The sequence below is a fragment of the Geotrypetes seraphini genome, chromosome 5 (assembly GCF_902459505.1).
Source record: "Geotrypetes seraphini chromosome 5, aGeoSer1.1, whole genome shotgun sequence".
NCBI classification, from domain to species: domain Eukaryota; kingdom Metazoa; phylum Chordata; class Amphibia; order Gymnophiona; family Dermophiidae; genus Geotrypetes; species Geotrypetes seraphini.
The window spans coordinates 19,775,967-19,792,187 of NC_047088.1; the positions used below are offsets into that span (position 1 = coordinate 19,775,967).

Sequence of the window (16,221 nt, forward strand, 5' to 3'; positions counted from 1 at the left end):
GTCGGCTCTCCCGCCGACGTCACTTCTGGGCGCCGCGCAAAGGAAGTGATGTCAGAGGGAGAGCCAGCAGGGTCGCAAGGAGCACATTGTTGACCACTGCAAGCAACAATTTCAACTAGAGGTATGGGGGAAGAATGGGAAGAGGCGGGGGGGGGGAGGCAGAGAGGAGGAGGGTTGTTGGCGCCTCCAACACGGCGTGTGGGGCGGACCCCCCTCCCCTTACTACGTCACTGCCTGGATGGGCTATTTGGCCTTTATCTGCCATCATGTTTCTATGTTTCTATAATCATAAAGAGAGCAGGCAGCGGGGGGGGGGGGAGGAGGGGCTCTGGGGGAAGGAAAGGGAAAGGGGCAGGGGGTGTGCATGGGGGGGGGTGGTGGAGACAAGGGGAGAGGAGGGGTACCACTGCCCCGGGCGCCTGTCACCCTCACTACGCCACTGCATCCAGGCTGTCTATCTGCAGCATCCGCTATCTCCTCCTCTCCCTACGAGATCCCACTTGCCTGTCCCATGCTTTCTTGAATTCAGACACAGTCTTTGGGCTCCTTTTATCAAGCCGTGCTAGCGGGGTTATCGCGCGCGACTTTTCATCATGCGCTGGCCTAAAAACTACCGCCTGCTCAAGAGGAGGCGGTAGGGCTAGCGCGGCCGGCGTATTATGCGCGTTAAACCGCTAGCGCACCTTTGTCTCCAGCGCCTCTACTGGGTGCCGTCTTGCTGGGGGGCGTTGGCACCTCTCCACTCCCCCCCCATGCTACACTCATAAGAACATAAGAAATAAGAACATAAGAAATTGCCTCCGCTGGGCCCATTAGCCCTATGACCTGTACGGTGATCCTTATCTAAGCCCTTTAACCCTTTCAGGACCAAGGGACATATTTGTCCCATAACTTTAAAATCCTATCAATTTTGATTGGGATAGTCTACAGTTCTAAATTTGATATGTACGGATTCCATATGATACTGCCTTTATGTAAACAAACTGGTTCCGACATTCATTCATTAGCGTCGTTGCTAGATTGACGAGAAGATTCACTTGCCACACTGTCCATAAGCCAGAAGTGTGATTTTTTTAAATAAAAATAATGATATTTCACAAAAAAAATCAATTTTTTGGCATCTGCAAGCCCTTTTTACCATAAAAATGTCGTCAAAACCACAAAAATTGGCCTACGATCCTTATGGTCCTGAAAGGATTAATCCCTATCTTCTGTCTATACTCTTTCTATAACATATCTCTACCCCTATCTGTATCCCTCAATTCCCCATATCCTTCAGGAATTTATCCAATCCTTCTTTGAACCCCCGTAGTGTACTCTGTCCTATCACAACCTCCGGAAGCGCATTCCAGGTGTCCACCACCCTCTGGGTGAAAAAGAACTTCCTAGCATTGGTTCTAAACCTGTCCCCTTTCAATTTCTCCGTGTGTCCCCTTGTACTTGTGGTTCCCCATAGTTTGAAGAATTTGTCCCTTTCCACCTTCTCTATGCCCTTCATGATCTTGTAAGTCTCTATCATGTCTCCTCTGAGTCTCCGCTTTTCCAGGGAGAAGAGCCCCAGCCTTTCTAACCTGTCTGCGTATGAAAGGTTTTCCATACCTTTTATCAATTTCGTCGCTCTTCTCTGGACCCTTTCAAGTATCGCCATGTTCTTCTTGAGGTACGGCGACCAATACTGGACACAGTACTCCAGATGCGGGCGCACCATCGCGCGATACAGCGGCATGATGACTTCCTTCGTCCTGGTTGTAATGCCCTTCTTAATAATACCCAACATTCTGTTTGCTTTCTTTGAGGCTGCTGCACATTGTGCCGTTGATTTCATTGTAGTGTCTACCAGCACACCCAAGTCTTTTTCAAGGTTACTATCCCCTAGCGCTGGTCCCCCCATTTTGTAGCTGAACATCGGGTTCTTTTTCCCTAAATGCATGACCTTGCATTTCTCTATATTAAAGCGCATTTGCCATTTACTTGCCCACTCTTCCAGTTTGTTTAGGTCCCTTTGTAGGTCTTCACATGCTTCCTCGGTTCTAACCCTGCTGCAGAGTTTGGTGTCGTCCGCAAATTTTATGACTTCACACTTCGTCCCCGCTTCAAGGTCGTCTATAAATACATTGAACAGCAGCGGTCAGAGCACCGACCCCTGGAGAACACCGCTCGTGATCCTCCGGCAGTCCGAGTAGTGGCCCTTCACTCCAACCCTTTGCTTCCTGCCTCCCAACCAGTGTTTTATCCATAAGTGTACATCCCCTTCCACCCCGGGGACGTCCCCTTCCACCCCGGGGATGTACAACCGTGGCTTCCCTTCCCCTCCCATACCTCTTTAAATGTTTGCCAGTATCAGCTCTTTCTGTGACATCACTTCCTAGGGGTGGGCCCAGGAAGTGATGTCAGAGGAAGAGCCGACGCTGGCACGACAGCAGTTTGGGGGTTTCTGCTCGTGCCAGGAACGCTACATTGGTACGGGGAAGGGAAGTGGTGCGCATGTGGGGCAGCGGAGGGGATGGGGAAGGAGCAGGAGAGTGAAGAAGAGATCGGGTGCTTGTGCCCTCGCCAAGACGGTGCCCGGGGCCACTGGTGCCTCTGTAATTTTATAGTGTAACAGCAGACTATGGCCTGCTGCTTGGAGTGGGCTTGAATGCATCGCATAGGCTCTGTTGTACCGTATATACTCAAATATAAGTCGAAACCTCCAATTTCCCCCCCCAAAAGGGGGAAAATGGTTGATTTGAATATAAGTCGGGTGGCTTAATATTCAAGTGTCCTGCCCTGCCAGGTTCTGCACTCAGCCCCCTTTTCTCCCTGGCCTGCACTCAGTCCCATTCCCTACCAGGCTGTGAACCAAGCCCCCCTCTCTGCCAGGCTCTGAACACTGTCTCACCTTCCTTCCCTGTACCCTCTTCCCCCTAAAAAGAGCCAACCTCATCAGTGAAGTCACAATGGCTTGATTGTCCCATACTCCCCTCTGTCCTCTAACTCAGCCAGTAGATTAACCCTTCCCCTTAACTTAAACCACCTAGTGGTAGGCCGGGACAGGAGGGATCCCTCCCGTCTCCTGCCCCAGCTGACACTAATAATTACCACCCTCCCTCCCTCGCGTACCTGTTCCCTGGTGGTCCAGCATGTATCTTGCACTGAAATCCTCCTTTGTAAAGGTAGTAGCCAGCAGCGCACTCAGGCCGGCATGCAGGAGCGAGCTTTTTGTACTCCTGGCCGTCCCTGCATCGCTCCTTGATAGGCTGCCGCGAGAACCGCGAATCCTGTGAGAACTAGCGGCAACCTATCAAGGAGCGGTGCAGGATCGGCTGGTAGCACGAAAAGCTCGCTCCTGCGTGCTGGCCCGGGTGCGCCGCTGGCAACTACCTTTACAATCTAAAGGAGGATTTCAGCGTGGGATATATGCTGGACCACTAGGGAACAGGCAAGCAAGGGAGGGAAGGAGGGAGGGTGGTAATTATTAGTGTGGCCAGGGCAGGAGGCAGGAGGGATCCCTCCTGTTCCAGCCTAAGGCAGGCCTGCAGGAAGTCCAGGAGGGTTTCGGGTGGTCACTGGGGGATGACCCGAATATAAACCGGGACCCCCCATTTATGGGCCAATTTTTTGGCCCCAAAATCAAGGTTTATATTCGAGTATATACGGTACTCTATTGTGCTCTAGTTCATACACAATGGGCTAGATTCACTAAAGACACAGATCGGATTCGATCCATGTCCGGGGGGGCCGGATTCACAAATCACCCTCATGCAAATGAGGGCAATCGGAATCACACCCCCAAGAGACTTAATCGGATTGCTGGCCCTCTGTGCTCGGCAGAGCAGGAAAAAGTCCGCAGATCTCTCCCAGCCCAGTATGGCGCGTGAGTGCTGGATGCGAGCAGAGGGAGGGGGGGGGCAGCCATCTAAAGGAGCCTTTGGGGCAGTGCTTACATTTGGAGGAAAAAGGAAGATTTGATTGCCATTTTTATTTCAACGTTTGTCTCCGATCCCCTTATTCTCTACCCACCCCTCCCCGAAAACAACAACAAGTTACTTAGGGAGACAGTGAAGGAAAGCAAGCACTAGGGAACAGATGCCAGGGCTCGGTTCCTGGGATATTACCCCAAACCCCCCCCTTAGTGGGTTTCAATCCAGACAAGCCTTTTCTGCAGCTTTAGAGGGTATTTTTTTTTTTTCTTCCCAAGCCCTTGGTTTTAACCTGCTTTAAGCCCGTGGGTTAAAACCAAGGGTTTGCACTGCAGGGTGGGAGAGTCGGGGCGGCAGGAGAGATCGGGGCAGGCAGGAGATCGGGGCTGACAGGTCAGAGAGCAGAGCGGCAGAAGGCAGGGCAGTCGGAAAGGGCTTGAGCGACTGGTCCTCAGCAGTTGCTTGTTTGTGATTGGCCAGTTCAATCGGCGTTGCAGGGTTTCGGTTTGTGAATCGCGTCCCTGCCGACTTTGCATGCCGTTCCCCTCATTTGCATGCGCAGATCGGAGGATGGTCGGCAGAGAGGTAAGTGAATCGGGCCGGAGTAAAAGTGGGTCGCAAAGGGTTTGCAAACCGATCTAGCCCTATAACCCTGGCCGGGTCATCCCTTGCGGCACTGTCAGAGATGACTGAGGACCGGTGGTCATGGCTAATCTACATTAACAGCTAAAATTCCTTCAGAGGCTGGAAGAATGACTCGCCTGTGCTTAGATTAATTGGAGATGACAAATCAAATTAGTTCAGCTGTCTGAAGTTTCAAGGCAGCTTCTCACTGACAATGGCCGGTACAGACATGGACATTACTTGTGCACCCTTAAATAAGAAAAAAAATCTCTTTTCCCAAGGTAGGTTAGAGGTGGGGGGGGGGGGGGGAAGAGGCATATCTACACCCTGCTATTCGAAAGACACCTGGTGTCTGCTTCCATTGAGAACAAAGCTGGCTTTAAAAAGGATTTAGCGTTGGCCCAGTAATAATTACAATGTGTGAAGAAAACGGACCTGCAAACTAAAAGGTTCCTAGATAGTTCAGACTCGTTTCTCAATGGGGAGGGGGAGGGGGCAGATCTGCAGGTGCTTTCTACCCCTAGACTTAGCACAGTTCAATGGGAAATAGATAAGCATCTTTTCTTTTCAGAATTACTGTAGGAACTTTCGTACATGTTGTACTGCGGGAAACGTTTTTCTCCCCAAATAATGTGTTATTTTTCTAACAGTCCCTGGGAAACCTCCCCCTAGTCCAGCTGAAACTCCCCAGGTACTTTTAATTAGATGAGATGGCACAATTAAGCTTCTTTGAAAATAGCCCTGTATGGTAGTGACTTTATAAGTAAGGCTTTCAATAATCCTCAATAAAACACCCCCTACTGCAAAGAAATCTCGTAACCTCTAGCAATCTCTCACCCAGTGGCGTCGTAAGGGTTGGTGGTGCCCCTCCCTTTGCCTGTACCTTTTTAACTTCTCGGGCACGAGCGCCATACCCACGTTGGTATTGGCCTCAGCTCCTAGGCGCGGGTCCCAGAAGTGATGTCAGAGAGAGTGCCGATACCCACACGGGTAGCAATAAGAACATAAGAAGTTGCCTCCGCTGAGGCAGACCAGAGGTCCATCTCGCCCAGTGGTCTGCTCCCGTGGCGGCCCCTCAGCCTATTGCCTGAGCAGTGGTCCCTGACTATTTCTATAACCTACCTCTACTCCTATCCCTATAACCTACCTCTACTCCTATCTGTACCCCTCAATCCCTTTGTCCTCTAGGAACCTATCCAAACCTTCTTTGAAGCCCCATAACTTGCTCCTGCCTATCACAGCCTCCGGAAGCGCGTTCCATGTATCCACCACCCTCTGGGTGAAAAAGAACTTCCTGGCGTTTGTTCTAAACCTGTCCCCTTTCAATTTCTCCAAGTGCCCCCTTGTACTTGTGGTTCCCCATAATTTGAAAAATCTGTCCCTGTCTATTTTTTCTATGCCCTTCATGATTTTGAAGGTTTCTATCATGTCTCCTCTAAGTCTCCGCTTCTCCAGGGAGAACAGCCCCAGCTCTTTCAGTCTGTCAGTATATGAGAGGTTTTCCATGCCCTTTATCAGCTTAGTTGCTCTTCTCTGGACTCCCTCAAGTACTGCGCCGGGGAAGTAGAAACGGTACGGGGTAAGGCTAGGGGCGCGTGCACGGCAAGGAGAGGAGCGGGGAGGGTGGAGAGGAGGCGGGGTGCCACGCCCTTAGGAAGACCGCCCCTGCTATGCCACTGCTCTCACCCCTCCCTGGCTTGTCTAGTATCATCCACTCAGTTTTGGCCCTTTTCTGTGCTAAGGACACAACTACGACTATGACTATTTATGATTTCTATAGCGCTGAAAAGGCGTGCGCAGCGCTGTACATTTTAACATACAATAGACAGTCCCTGCTCAGAAGAGCTTACAATCTAAGCCGACATATTTTGAGTCCAGCAGGAATGGCATGTAGAAATACTACCAGCGGCTCAACCTCTCATTAGCCAAATTTATGATCTGTAAACACCTAAGAAGTGACTCAACTGGGCAGAAAAGTGGTTTACACACTTAAGTAGACTCTTATAAATTTGCCTGGTGATATACACGCTTCATAGCAGGTGCTCAGAAAACACAGCACCTACTTTATGTGATATATGTACATAGAGAAGTTCAGGAGTAAAGACTGAGTGGAACAGAGGCAGGAACGGCACTTTGCAAATATTTTCAAAAATACGTGTGTGCCCCCCTATGCAGGTACACAGTTACTCCTGCTTGAGGTAAACTGTTTTATAATGCACACATCTTGTCTGTTTCATATGTACCTTGACCACACAGAAACTTTTTCATTAAATTATCCCCCTCAACAGTGCCTTTACCTGCTCCCCTTTAACCTCAAAACAATTGCTATGACAGAAAAACTGAGACACCCCTTTTATTATAAAAGGGTATGCCTTTGTATTCTCTGTATAAAGTGACCAGACAAGGGACGTGGCTACAGCTTGTGCTTAGGCCCATCCACCCAGCAGCCACAGGCGGTCCACAGTGGTTCCTACATGCTGCCGGCGGTTGATCCAGAAGCCTTCCCTTTGATGCGTATGTGTTTTAAGTCGGCCGCCGGCAGCATGTAGGAAGTGCTGTGGGCAGCCTGTGGCTGCTTTGTGGACAGGCTTGAGCCCAAACTAGGCATGTAGGAATCACTGCCAGCAACTTGAAAAGAAATGCTACACGGGCCAGGGGGTAGGAAGGGAGGGAAAGAAAAAGGTTGCATGGGCTGGGGGTGGGAAGGGAGGGAAAGAGAGGTTGCATGGGCTGGGGGTGGGAAGGGAGGGAAAGAGAGGCTACTGCATAAGCTGGGGTTGGAGAAAGAGAGATGAGGCCCACCCATATTGGCTGGTTGTCTGTCTATGCCACTGAACTACAGTGCAACACTACCCCTTCTGTGTATCAGATGGTCTTGAAAGTGAAAGAACCAGGGCCAGAACGCAGAGGAGACTCTATGTAACTGTAGATGGCAGTTTCCAATTCCCCTATCTGAAAAGAGTGATGTATGGACTGTTTGAAGGGCCGGAAATCATACGAGCTTTATCCCCTCAGCAGGTGGTTGTGAAAGCAGAGAGGGCAGCAGGCAGAAGCCACTCTAAATTCCTGTTTTTTACATTCCCTGCAGGGCATGAAATACCTTCACAACAGGAAGTTCATCCATGGAAGGCTCAAGTCTGCAAACTGTGTGGTAGATGGGCGATTCGTACTGAAAGTGACAGATTATGGCTATAGTGAGGTCTTGGAGACACAGAAAATCTCACATGGGCAGCCTCTAGCACAGGGTAAATTGGTTAATTTTTTTTCCACTAATAGAGGTGCATGAGGACTGGCACAAAGGATGGAAACAGGTATCTTTAGTGATCCAATTAAAGCAGCCATAATTAGAATGTACAGTAGACTCTCAGTTAACCAGTAGATGCCGGATAAATGTAGTTTCTGGTTGCTCGAGAGTTACTATTAAAAATAGGCCTAACTAATACTATACCCCGTATTATGCTATACCATAAACTATTCAAGGCAAACTACTGGATATGTGGTAGGCAAAGCGTGGGCGTACTCTAGTTCACATTTAAATTTCTACCAGAAATTGATTTTTATTATCATTTTTATTTAAAGTATTGATTTTTTTTTTGCTGGTTGCTTCATTGTTCTGGTTACTTGAGTACTGGTTAACAGAGAGTCTACTGTGTTTTATTGTGTGTTCATGGATTTAAAATTAGGGAAACATGTGCTTCTCATTCTGTTGTAAACCTATATACCTTTACCTGAGAAATAGCTGGAGGCCTAGGGCACCAAACATGACCCACCTTGAGCCCTATAGGTAGGGTTACTATATAGCTCCAGAAAAAGGAGGGCAGATTGAGATATCCGGGTTTTACTGGCATTGCTTTCAATGAAAGTAAAACCCAGATGTCTCTATCTGTCTTCCTTACGTCCATTGCTTTCAGTGGAAGTAAAACCTGGATGTCTCAATCCGTCCTCTTTTTCCTGGAGCCATATAGTAACACTACTTATCGGGTAGGGTCCAGAAGTTCCAAATTTAAGAATTATTTTATCAGAGCAGGGTAAGAATAAGGTTTGGCACAGGATCTTGTCTGTGGACCAAACAGGCCAGGTACTAACGTTAACGGCCTCTTTTACAAAGCCCAAAGGGGATAGTTTCAAAACGAATGCTAGGAAGTTCTTCTTTATCCAACGTGTGGTGGACACCTGGAATGCGCTTCCAGAGGACGTAATAGGGCAGAATACGGTACTGGGGTTCAAGAAAGGATTGGACAATTTCCTGCTGGAAAAGGGGGTAGAGGGGTATAGATAGAGGATTACTGCACAGGTCCTGGACCTGTTGGGCCGCCGCGTGAGCGGACTGCTGGGCACGATGGACCTCAGCTCTGACCCAGCGGAGGCATTGCTTATGTTCTTATGTTAAATTGCAATAGATTTCTACAAAACCGTAAGGTACCAGTCAACGCATTCCACATAAATGGTCCAGCTATAAAGAAACATGAATATTTGGTCCGTACATGTCGTAAAATATTCCCCTTTTATGTGTCTAACAACCAACAATTCTGTGACCTCTGTGTCCTTGGCAGAATATATAGCGTCAGGCATTTTGCCAAATAATTTGGCAGGATGTCATAAACAGTAAAAAAATGAGTGGAATTGTCCAATCAGAAAGGTGCACAAATAAAAGTGTCTTTCAACTCATCTGATTGATCTTTATTCATCCAAAGTCATAAACACCTTATTGGACAAGTTTCAAAACTCTGAATTGGATACGAAACAGAATCGGCAACCAATGCAATCTTTTAAAAATAGGTGTAATGTGTTTGTATCGAGATGCTCCAGCTAGTAGCCGGACAGATGAGTTTTGTATCATTTGTAACGCTTTAATATGTAAACTAAACTAAACTAAACCTTAGGTTTGTATACCGCATCATCTCAACATTCGCAGAGCTCGACACGGTTAACAAGAATTAGGGTGGAAAGGAACTCCAGTGGAGGGAAGGATGACGAGGAAATTTAGAGGACTAGAGTAAACAGAGAGGGAGGAAGAATAACCAGGTTTTCAGATGTTTACGGAAGAGTTGGAGGGAGCTCGGATTCCTAAGTGGGGAGGTAAGGTTGTTCCAGAGCTCAGTGATTCTAAAAGGGAGGGAGGAACCTAGTTTTCCTACAAGGGAGACGCCTTTTAGAGAGGGAAAGGAGAGTTTCAGTTTTTGGGTGGATCTGGTGGAATTGGGGTGAGAGGAGTTCCAAGAAAGAGGAATAAAGGGGGGGAGGATGCCGTGTACTTGAGGTAAACCTAGATAGATACCATTACAGTAATTTATCTGGAATAGAACTAGCATGTGAAGTACCCGTCTCAAATCCCGATGTGACAGAATATTGTTCAAATGAAACAGTTTCCGCATGGTGAAATAAGCAGGCTTGAGTTACAGAACAACCTCCCTCCTCACATCCATAATGAAGTGTCCTTCTCTAAATTTAAAACGCTACTCGAAACTCATTGATTTACCACAGCCTATATATCTACTTCTTAATGCATGTACGCAGTTTGATCTCTGTCTTAAATTCAGCTGATATGGGCAGCCAGCCTCTCTGCATTGAGCAGTTTTGTTTCATTTATCAAAAACAAAGAAATGCAACAAATCTGCAGTAAAAGGTGAACACAAAAACAAGAAAAAAAAACCCCTGCAGAATGGAATGTACAAGGTACAGGAATCTTTATTTAAAAGCATACAAAATTTTAATCCTTAAAAAATGGCTCTCGTCTACATGGAATACGGACCCAACACGGTCCGTGTTTCGGAGAAACACTCCTTCCTCAGGGGTCTTATTGAGCAATTGAAAGAAATTTTTTTGCATATGGTGGCTGTGAACATAACACTACCAGTGAAAATCAGATGAAAATGAAAAGATGTGAAATGTGGGTGTAAGCAATGGCTAAAATTGTTTCTTTTTCTCCACACTATTCAGTCACAGCTTCATGCTGACGCCACTGGTCACTTCCTTCACGTCACACATCTTTTCTGTCACTGGTGGTGTTATGTTCACAGCAGTTTTTTTCCTTGTTTCATTTATCGATCATGTGTTATTGCTGTTGACTTTTCCATGTGATATATGGAATTTCTTTCTTGTGTTTAATGTTTTATTTTAGAACTAATCTTTAAGCCCGTTACATTAACGGTGCTAGAATAGATGTGTCTGTCTTTCTTTCTGTCTCTCTGTCTCTTTAGCCGCTGTCTGTCTTTCTTTCTTTCTGTCTCTCTCTCTCTCCTTGGCCGTTTTCTGTTTGTCTTTCTTGCTATCTCTCTCTCTTCTTTGGCCGCTGTCTGTCTGTTTGTCTTTTTTTCTTTGTCTCTCTCTTTGGCTGCTGTCTGTCTCTTTGGCCCCCTGTCTGTCTGTAATTCTTTCTGTCTGTGTCTCTCCCTGGCCCCTTGTCTGTCTGTCTTTCTTTCTTGTTCCTTGGCCGCTGTCTGTCTCTCTGGCCCCCTGTCTGTTTGTCATTCTTTCTGTCTGTGTCTCTCCCTGGCCCCTTGTTTGTCTGTCTTTCTTTCTGTCTGTCTCTCTATGTCTCTCTCCCTGGTCCCCTGCCTATCTCTCTCTATGCCCCCCCCCCCCCCGAGCAAACCAAGATTGCTGCCTGCCCCCACCCCTCCCCCCAAAGCAGCCCCTTTTCCCTCTCCTCCTCCACTTCCCTGTGCAGAAGTAGCAGCCGGACACCTCGCAGCACCTCAAAGGACACCTTCCTGCCGTTGCTCTCACTGCCGCATGCGCCCCAAGCCTCCGTGTGCCACAAATCGAACACGGCCACGGAGTCAGAAATCACGCTGTCAGGGATCACGGCATTGTAAGTGCCCATGTGCACTTAGGGTTTTATTATAGAGGATTTTACACCACCTAGATTTGGTAGTCAGCATTGGTAGTGCAGCAAGTCCAAGGAATGTCAAGATAAGAATAAAACATTGGAAGGGAAAAATTTTCTTTTCTTTGAACCAAAACCATTGTTGCAAATTAGTGTGGCTAAAGGGGGGGGGGGGTGCGGAGTGATTATTGGTTCAATGGTGTTACCTGCAGTTTAACGAACCGGCTTTCAGGGGTTTATTCTCCTAATCTGTCCCCATGATATAATTGTAAATTCTTCCTTTTATTCCCTGTGCTTGGATCACATTATTTGTGGACTAAATACTGAATAATGATTTCTTTTATTTTTCTTTTCAATCAAAGGGCCGGTGTTGCCCGACCCAGCGTGGTATATTTTTATTTCTGTTCTGTATTCAAGCAGATTTACTTGTTTATGTATGAAAAATTTGAATAAATACAAGAATAATTTTTTTAAAAAAAAGAATAAACAAGATGTTGGCTCAAGTCCTCCTCTTCGGAATCACCATTGCTGAATGCATTGACAATATTTTTTCCTTGCAGAGCTGTTGTGGACTGCCCCAGAGCTGCTGCGGGTCCCCCGTGGGACTCTGCAAGGTTCTTTTCCAGGGGATGTATACAGCTTCTCTATAATCATGCAGGAGGTGGTGGTCCACGGTCCTCCATTCTCTATGCTGGAGTATTCTGCACAAGGTATGTGAGGGGAAGAAACGCTGGATGTGGGAAAGGAGGCTTCACTGACAAAGTGCTGAAACCCAACTGTCTGTCACTGGGATAAAGACAACCCTTACTCCCGCGCTAAGGGTCCATGACTTGCAAGTTCTCTGGAAGTTTCCTATTTATTAGTAAGTTATAAACAGAGGGTAATGGAGACTAGGTATTCCTCACTGTATCCCTCATTCCTTTTCCCCCATTGTTCTTCCTGCAGGGATAATAAGAATGTAAATATTATTGTATTTTTACGCATATAACGCACCCATACATATTGCGAGTCTATATAAAAATAAACTGATATAATATGCACCAGTTTATTTTTATAAGATACACTAACTATAAACATTTAGAAATCCAACCCCCAGATAACTTTTTAGATTCAATCTCAGAAAGATGCGTCTCTTGAATGAAATATATGTCCGCATTTTGCTTCTTAAGGAACGTTAATTCTTTCTCTTAATAGGATGATTTAAACAATTGACATTAATATTATATGGAAATAAGAAATGGAAAAAGGGGAGGGTTATATTTTATATGATAAGATGAATCGTTTGTAATCACAATTTCATGTATTAATTGAATATAATATATACAATTTAAATAGTGTAAGAATGTAAAAATCCATAAATAAAAAATAAATAAATACATTTGTAAGGGCTTTTTTTTTTTTTTTTTAGGTTCTTGCGGACATTGCTACACAAATCCCGCCAAAAACCTAACCAGAAAAAGAAAAAGCCTTAAAAGCAATGAGCACATCTTAGGGCTCCTTTTACTAAGGTGCGCTAGGGCTTTAACGCGTGAAATAGCGTGCATTATATTGCCGCGCGTGCTAGACCTTAACACCAGCATTGACGTTAGTTCTAGAAGCGTTAGTTCTAGAACAGGGATCTCAAAGTCCCTCCTTGAGGGCCGCAATCCAGTCGGGTTTTCAGGATTTCCCAATTGAATATGCATGAGATCTATTAGCATACAATGAAAGCAGTGCATGCAAATAGATCTCGTGCATATTCATTGGGGAAATCCTGAAAACCCGACTGGATTGCGGCCCTCGAGGAGGGACTTTGAGACCCCTGTTCTAGAAGCGTAGCGCCCGGTAATTTCCTGCGTGCGCTACAAACGCTAGCGCACCTTAGTAAAAGGAGCCCTTAGTAAAAATACCCTGATATAGCGCACCCACTCATATAGTACACAGGGGGGGGGTGCATGGATATGTAAAATCACATATATGTCATGTGCACATTATATGCAAGAAAACCAGGTCACTCGTCCTTTCTTCCCTAAGGGCAGCATCTATTCTATCAAACAACTACTCACACCCAAATACCATTTTTGGTTGGTTTTTTTTTTTTTACATAGATTATAACTTGTAAAGGGTCTATTCTTTGGTAATGGCCCCCTCAAAATAGACTGCACATTGGTCAGTAAACCCTCTTTGATCAGAGCCCTCCTCACATTAGCTATGCACTCAGCCTCAGAACAGCCCCTCGGGCAGACACCTCCCCTTGCCACCAGGACACAGAGCCAAGCATCACAGTCTAGTCCCAGGGCTCCCACTAGCATGGCCGGTGACCCTATTGTCAGTCTATTTATGAGATCCATTTCCATATATTAGGTCTCCCAGTATATGTAAATTTATCTTATTCATATGGGATCTCTCAGAGAGAGAAAGAGATAATGGTTACTGCGGATGGGCAGACTGGATGGGCCATTTGGCCTTTATCTGCCTTCATGTTTCTATCTATATTCAGTGCAAAATTCACTACCTGTGCGGGTCACCAGAACAGATTTCAGAACCCCTGAGCTAATCTGTGCTGCACACCTCATGTGATTTCCACCCTCACTCCACTTTTGGGTGAAGATCATCATAGTTGAGGAAGAGGCATCTACCATGAAGTATTCAGGTCTCCCAAAAAAGTACCAGCGAAAACAATATTCAACTTTTAAACCTTTAAACACATCTCTAATGTTACCAGTTATTGTGCTCCCAGAATGCCATCTAGTGACAAACATTAAAACTGCACTTACCTTTACATTTGGGTTTTTTTTTGGTTTTTTTTTGCTCGTTTCCTTCTAAACACAATACCCAACATTATTGATGTTCAAAATTCTACAAAACCTCAGGGGCAGTGGGAATCAATCTCTGAAGCTCTGCAGTTGCCGATTGTGTTTCAGGGAAAATATTGGTTGAGCCATCGCCCCAGTGGCACACATCATTCTGCTGCTTATAACAATTTTAGTTCATTTGTAAACAATAACATCTTAAAAGGGAAAATCAGCATTATAAAACCAAACTTCTGTTTTAGGCAGCCCTTAGAGAACAATAGTCCAAAGATTTATTCTGGGAGCCTCCTAGTTAGTCTTTTGGTTGAGCCATTATGGACATGTAACTCACCTAGAATAACCAAATTCAAATAAATAAAATAATTCAAACAAAAATCAAAGCTCTCTGGTGTGGAATTCAGCGACCTTTAAAATATACACAATCCACTAAAACAGACCTGACATCATTACAGAGATCTTACTCCAAAAACCCACTTATTAAATTATTTGGATAGATTCTTGGGCTACTAGTTTTGTAATTGTTTGTGTTTTAGAAGTAACATCTGCATTGTATGGTGCACAAGCCAAATATTCCTAATTTCTAGCCAGCAAGAATCACAGCATTAACTTAAAAAATCAGATTCTAGTAAAGGAGAAATCTTTTTTTTATTTTTTTTAATGCTACTTCACCTAGAGATCATTCAGAAGATAAAACAGCCATCTCCCGTGTGTCGTCCGCTAGTGTCACCGGACCATGCCCCTATGGAATGCATCCTGTTGATGGAACGCTGCTGGAATGAGGTGCCCGACCAACGCCCGACATTTGATGAGATATTTAATCAAGTGAGTTTTCTCTGGCTCGCAGAATCACATGCTCCCTTTCTTGTAAGGATGAAAGTGTTTATCAAATAGAACAAGGGTAAAGACTCAATGTGTGAAACATCAAACGTTCATAAGAACAAACTTTCATAAAACAACTTAGGACTATAGAAGTGAGGACATCGTAGAATCGATGAATCAGGTCATAGGATCTCTTATAAGAGCATAAGAATATAAGAATAGCCTTACTGGGTCAGACCAATGGTCCATCAAGCCCAGTAGCCCATTCTCACGGTGGCCAATCCAGGTCACTAGTACCTGGCCAAAACCCAAGGTTTCCATTCAGAATCCTAAAGAATAGCAAGATTCTGGAATCCCAGAGTAACAAAAGATTCCGGAACCCCAAAGAGTAGTAATATTCCATGCTTCCAATCCAGTGCAAGCAGTGGCTTCCCCCAAGTCTTTTTCAACAACAGATGATGGACTTTTCCTCCAGGAATTTGTCCAAACCTTTCTTAAAACCAGCTACGCTATCCGCTCTACCACAACCTCTGGCAATACGTTCCAGAGCTTAACTAATTCTCTGAGTGAAAAAAAATTCCTCCAATTGGTTTTAAAAGTATTTCCCTGTAACTTCATCGAATGTCCCCTAGTCTTTGTCATTGTTGACAGAGTGAAAAATCAATCCACTTGTACCCGTTCTACTCCACTCAGGATTTTGTAGACCTCAATCCTATCTCCCCTTGGCTGTCTCTTTTCCAAGCTGAAGAGCCCTAACCGTTTCAGTCTTTCCTCATATGAGAGGAGTTCCATCCCCTTTACCATCTTGGTCGCTCTTCTTTGAACCTTTTCTAGCACCACTATATCTTTCTTGAAATAAAGAGACCAGAATTGAACGCAATACTCCAGGTGAGGTCGCATTTATCTTAATAGTCTCAACTAGATTCCAGCGCTGGCTTGGCTTCATAAACTCCTGATGCTCACAAATCTCTCAAAAAAAGCATTTTGATTCACTAGATCTTTTTGGGGGGAACCTTCACCAACGTTGCCACTCTGTAAAATGCATACCATGTGCTCACTATATCTATCTATATCTATATATATCTAAATATATATATAAATCTCACAAACTTTATGTGTAATTCTCATAGGCTTTTACAGGACGTTAACCCGAGGGCTAATCAAATAATTAAAACACAACAGCCTTACAAGTGAACAAAAGAAGAGGAGGAATGATGAAAATTTTACCAAAAGCTTCACTGATGCTGCAAACCAG

General features: G+C 45.3%; 1 protein-coding gene across 6 annotated transcripts in view; it reads left to right on the plus strand.

Annotated features, from left to right (window-relative positions):
• Positions 1–16,221, plus strand: part of GUCY2F (guanylate cyclase 2F, retinal) — a 71,789-nt gene that overhangs the window by 15,562 nt on the left and 40,006 nt on the right. For all 6 annotated transcript variants that reach the window (XR_004539609.1, XR_004539610.1, XM_033946303.1 and 3 more), the window contains 3 exons: positions 7,615–7,771; positions 11,916–12,065; positions 14,821–14,969. Coding sequence is in view for 4 of the 6 variants with exons in the window: in XM_033946303.1 (XP_033802194.1) it covers positions 7,615–7,771; positions 11,916–12,065; positions 14,821–14,969 (456 nt within the window). In the remaining 2 variants the exon portion in view is untranslated. The remainder of the gene's footprint in view (positions 1–7,614; positions 7,772–11,915; positions 12,066–14,820; positions 14,970–16,221) is intronic.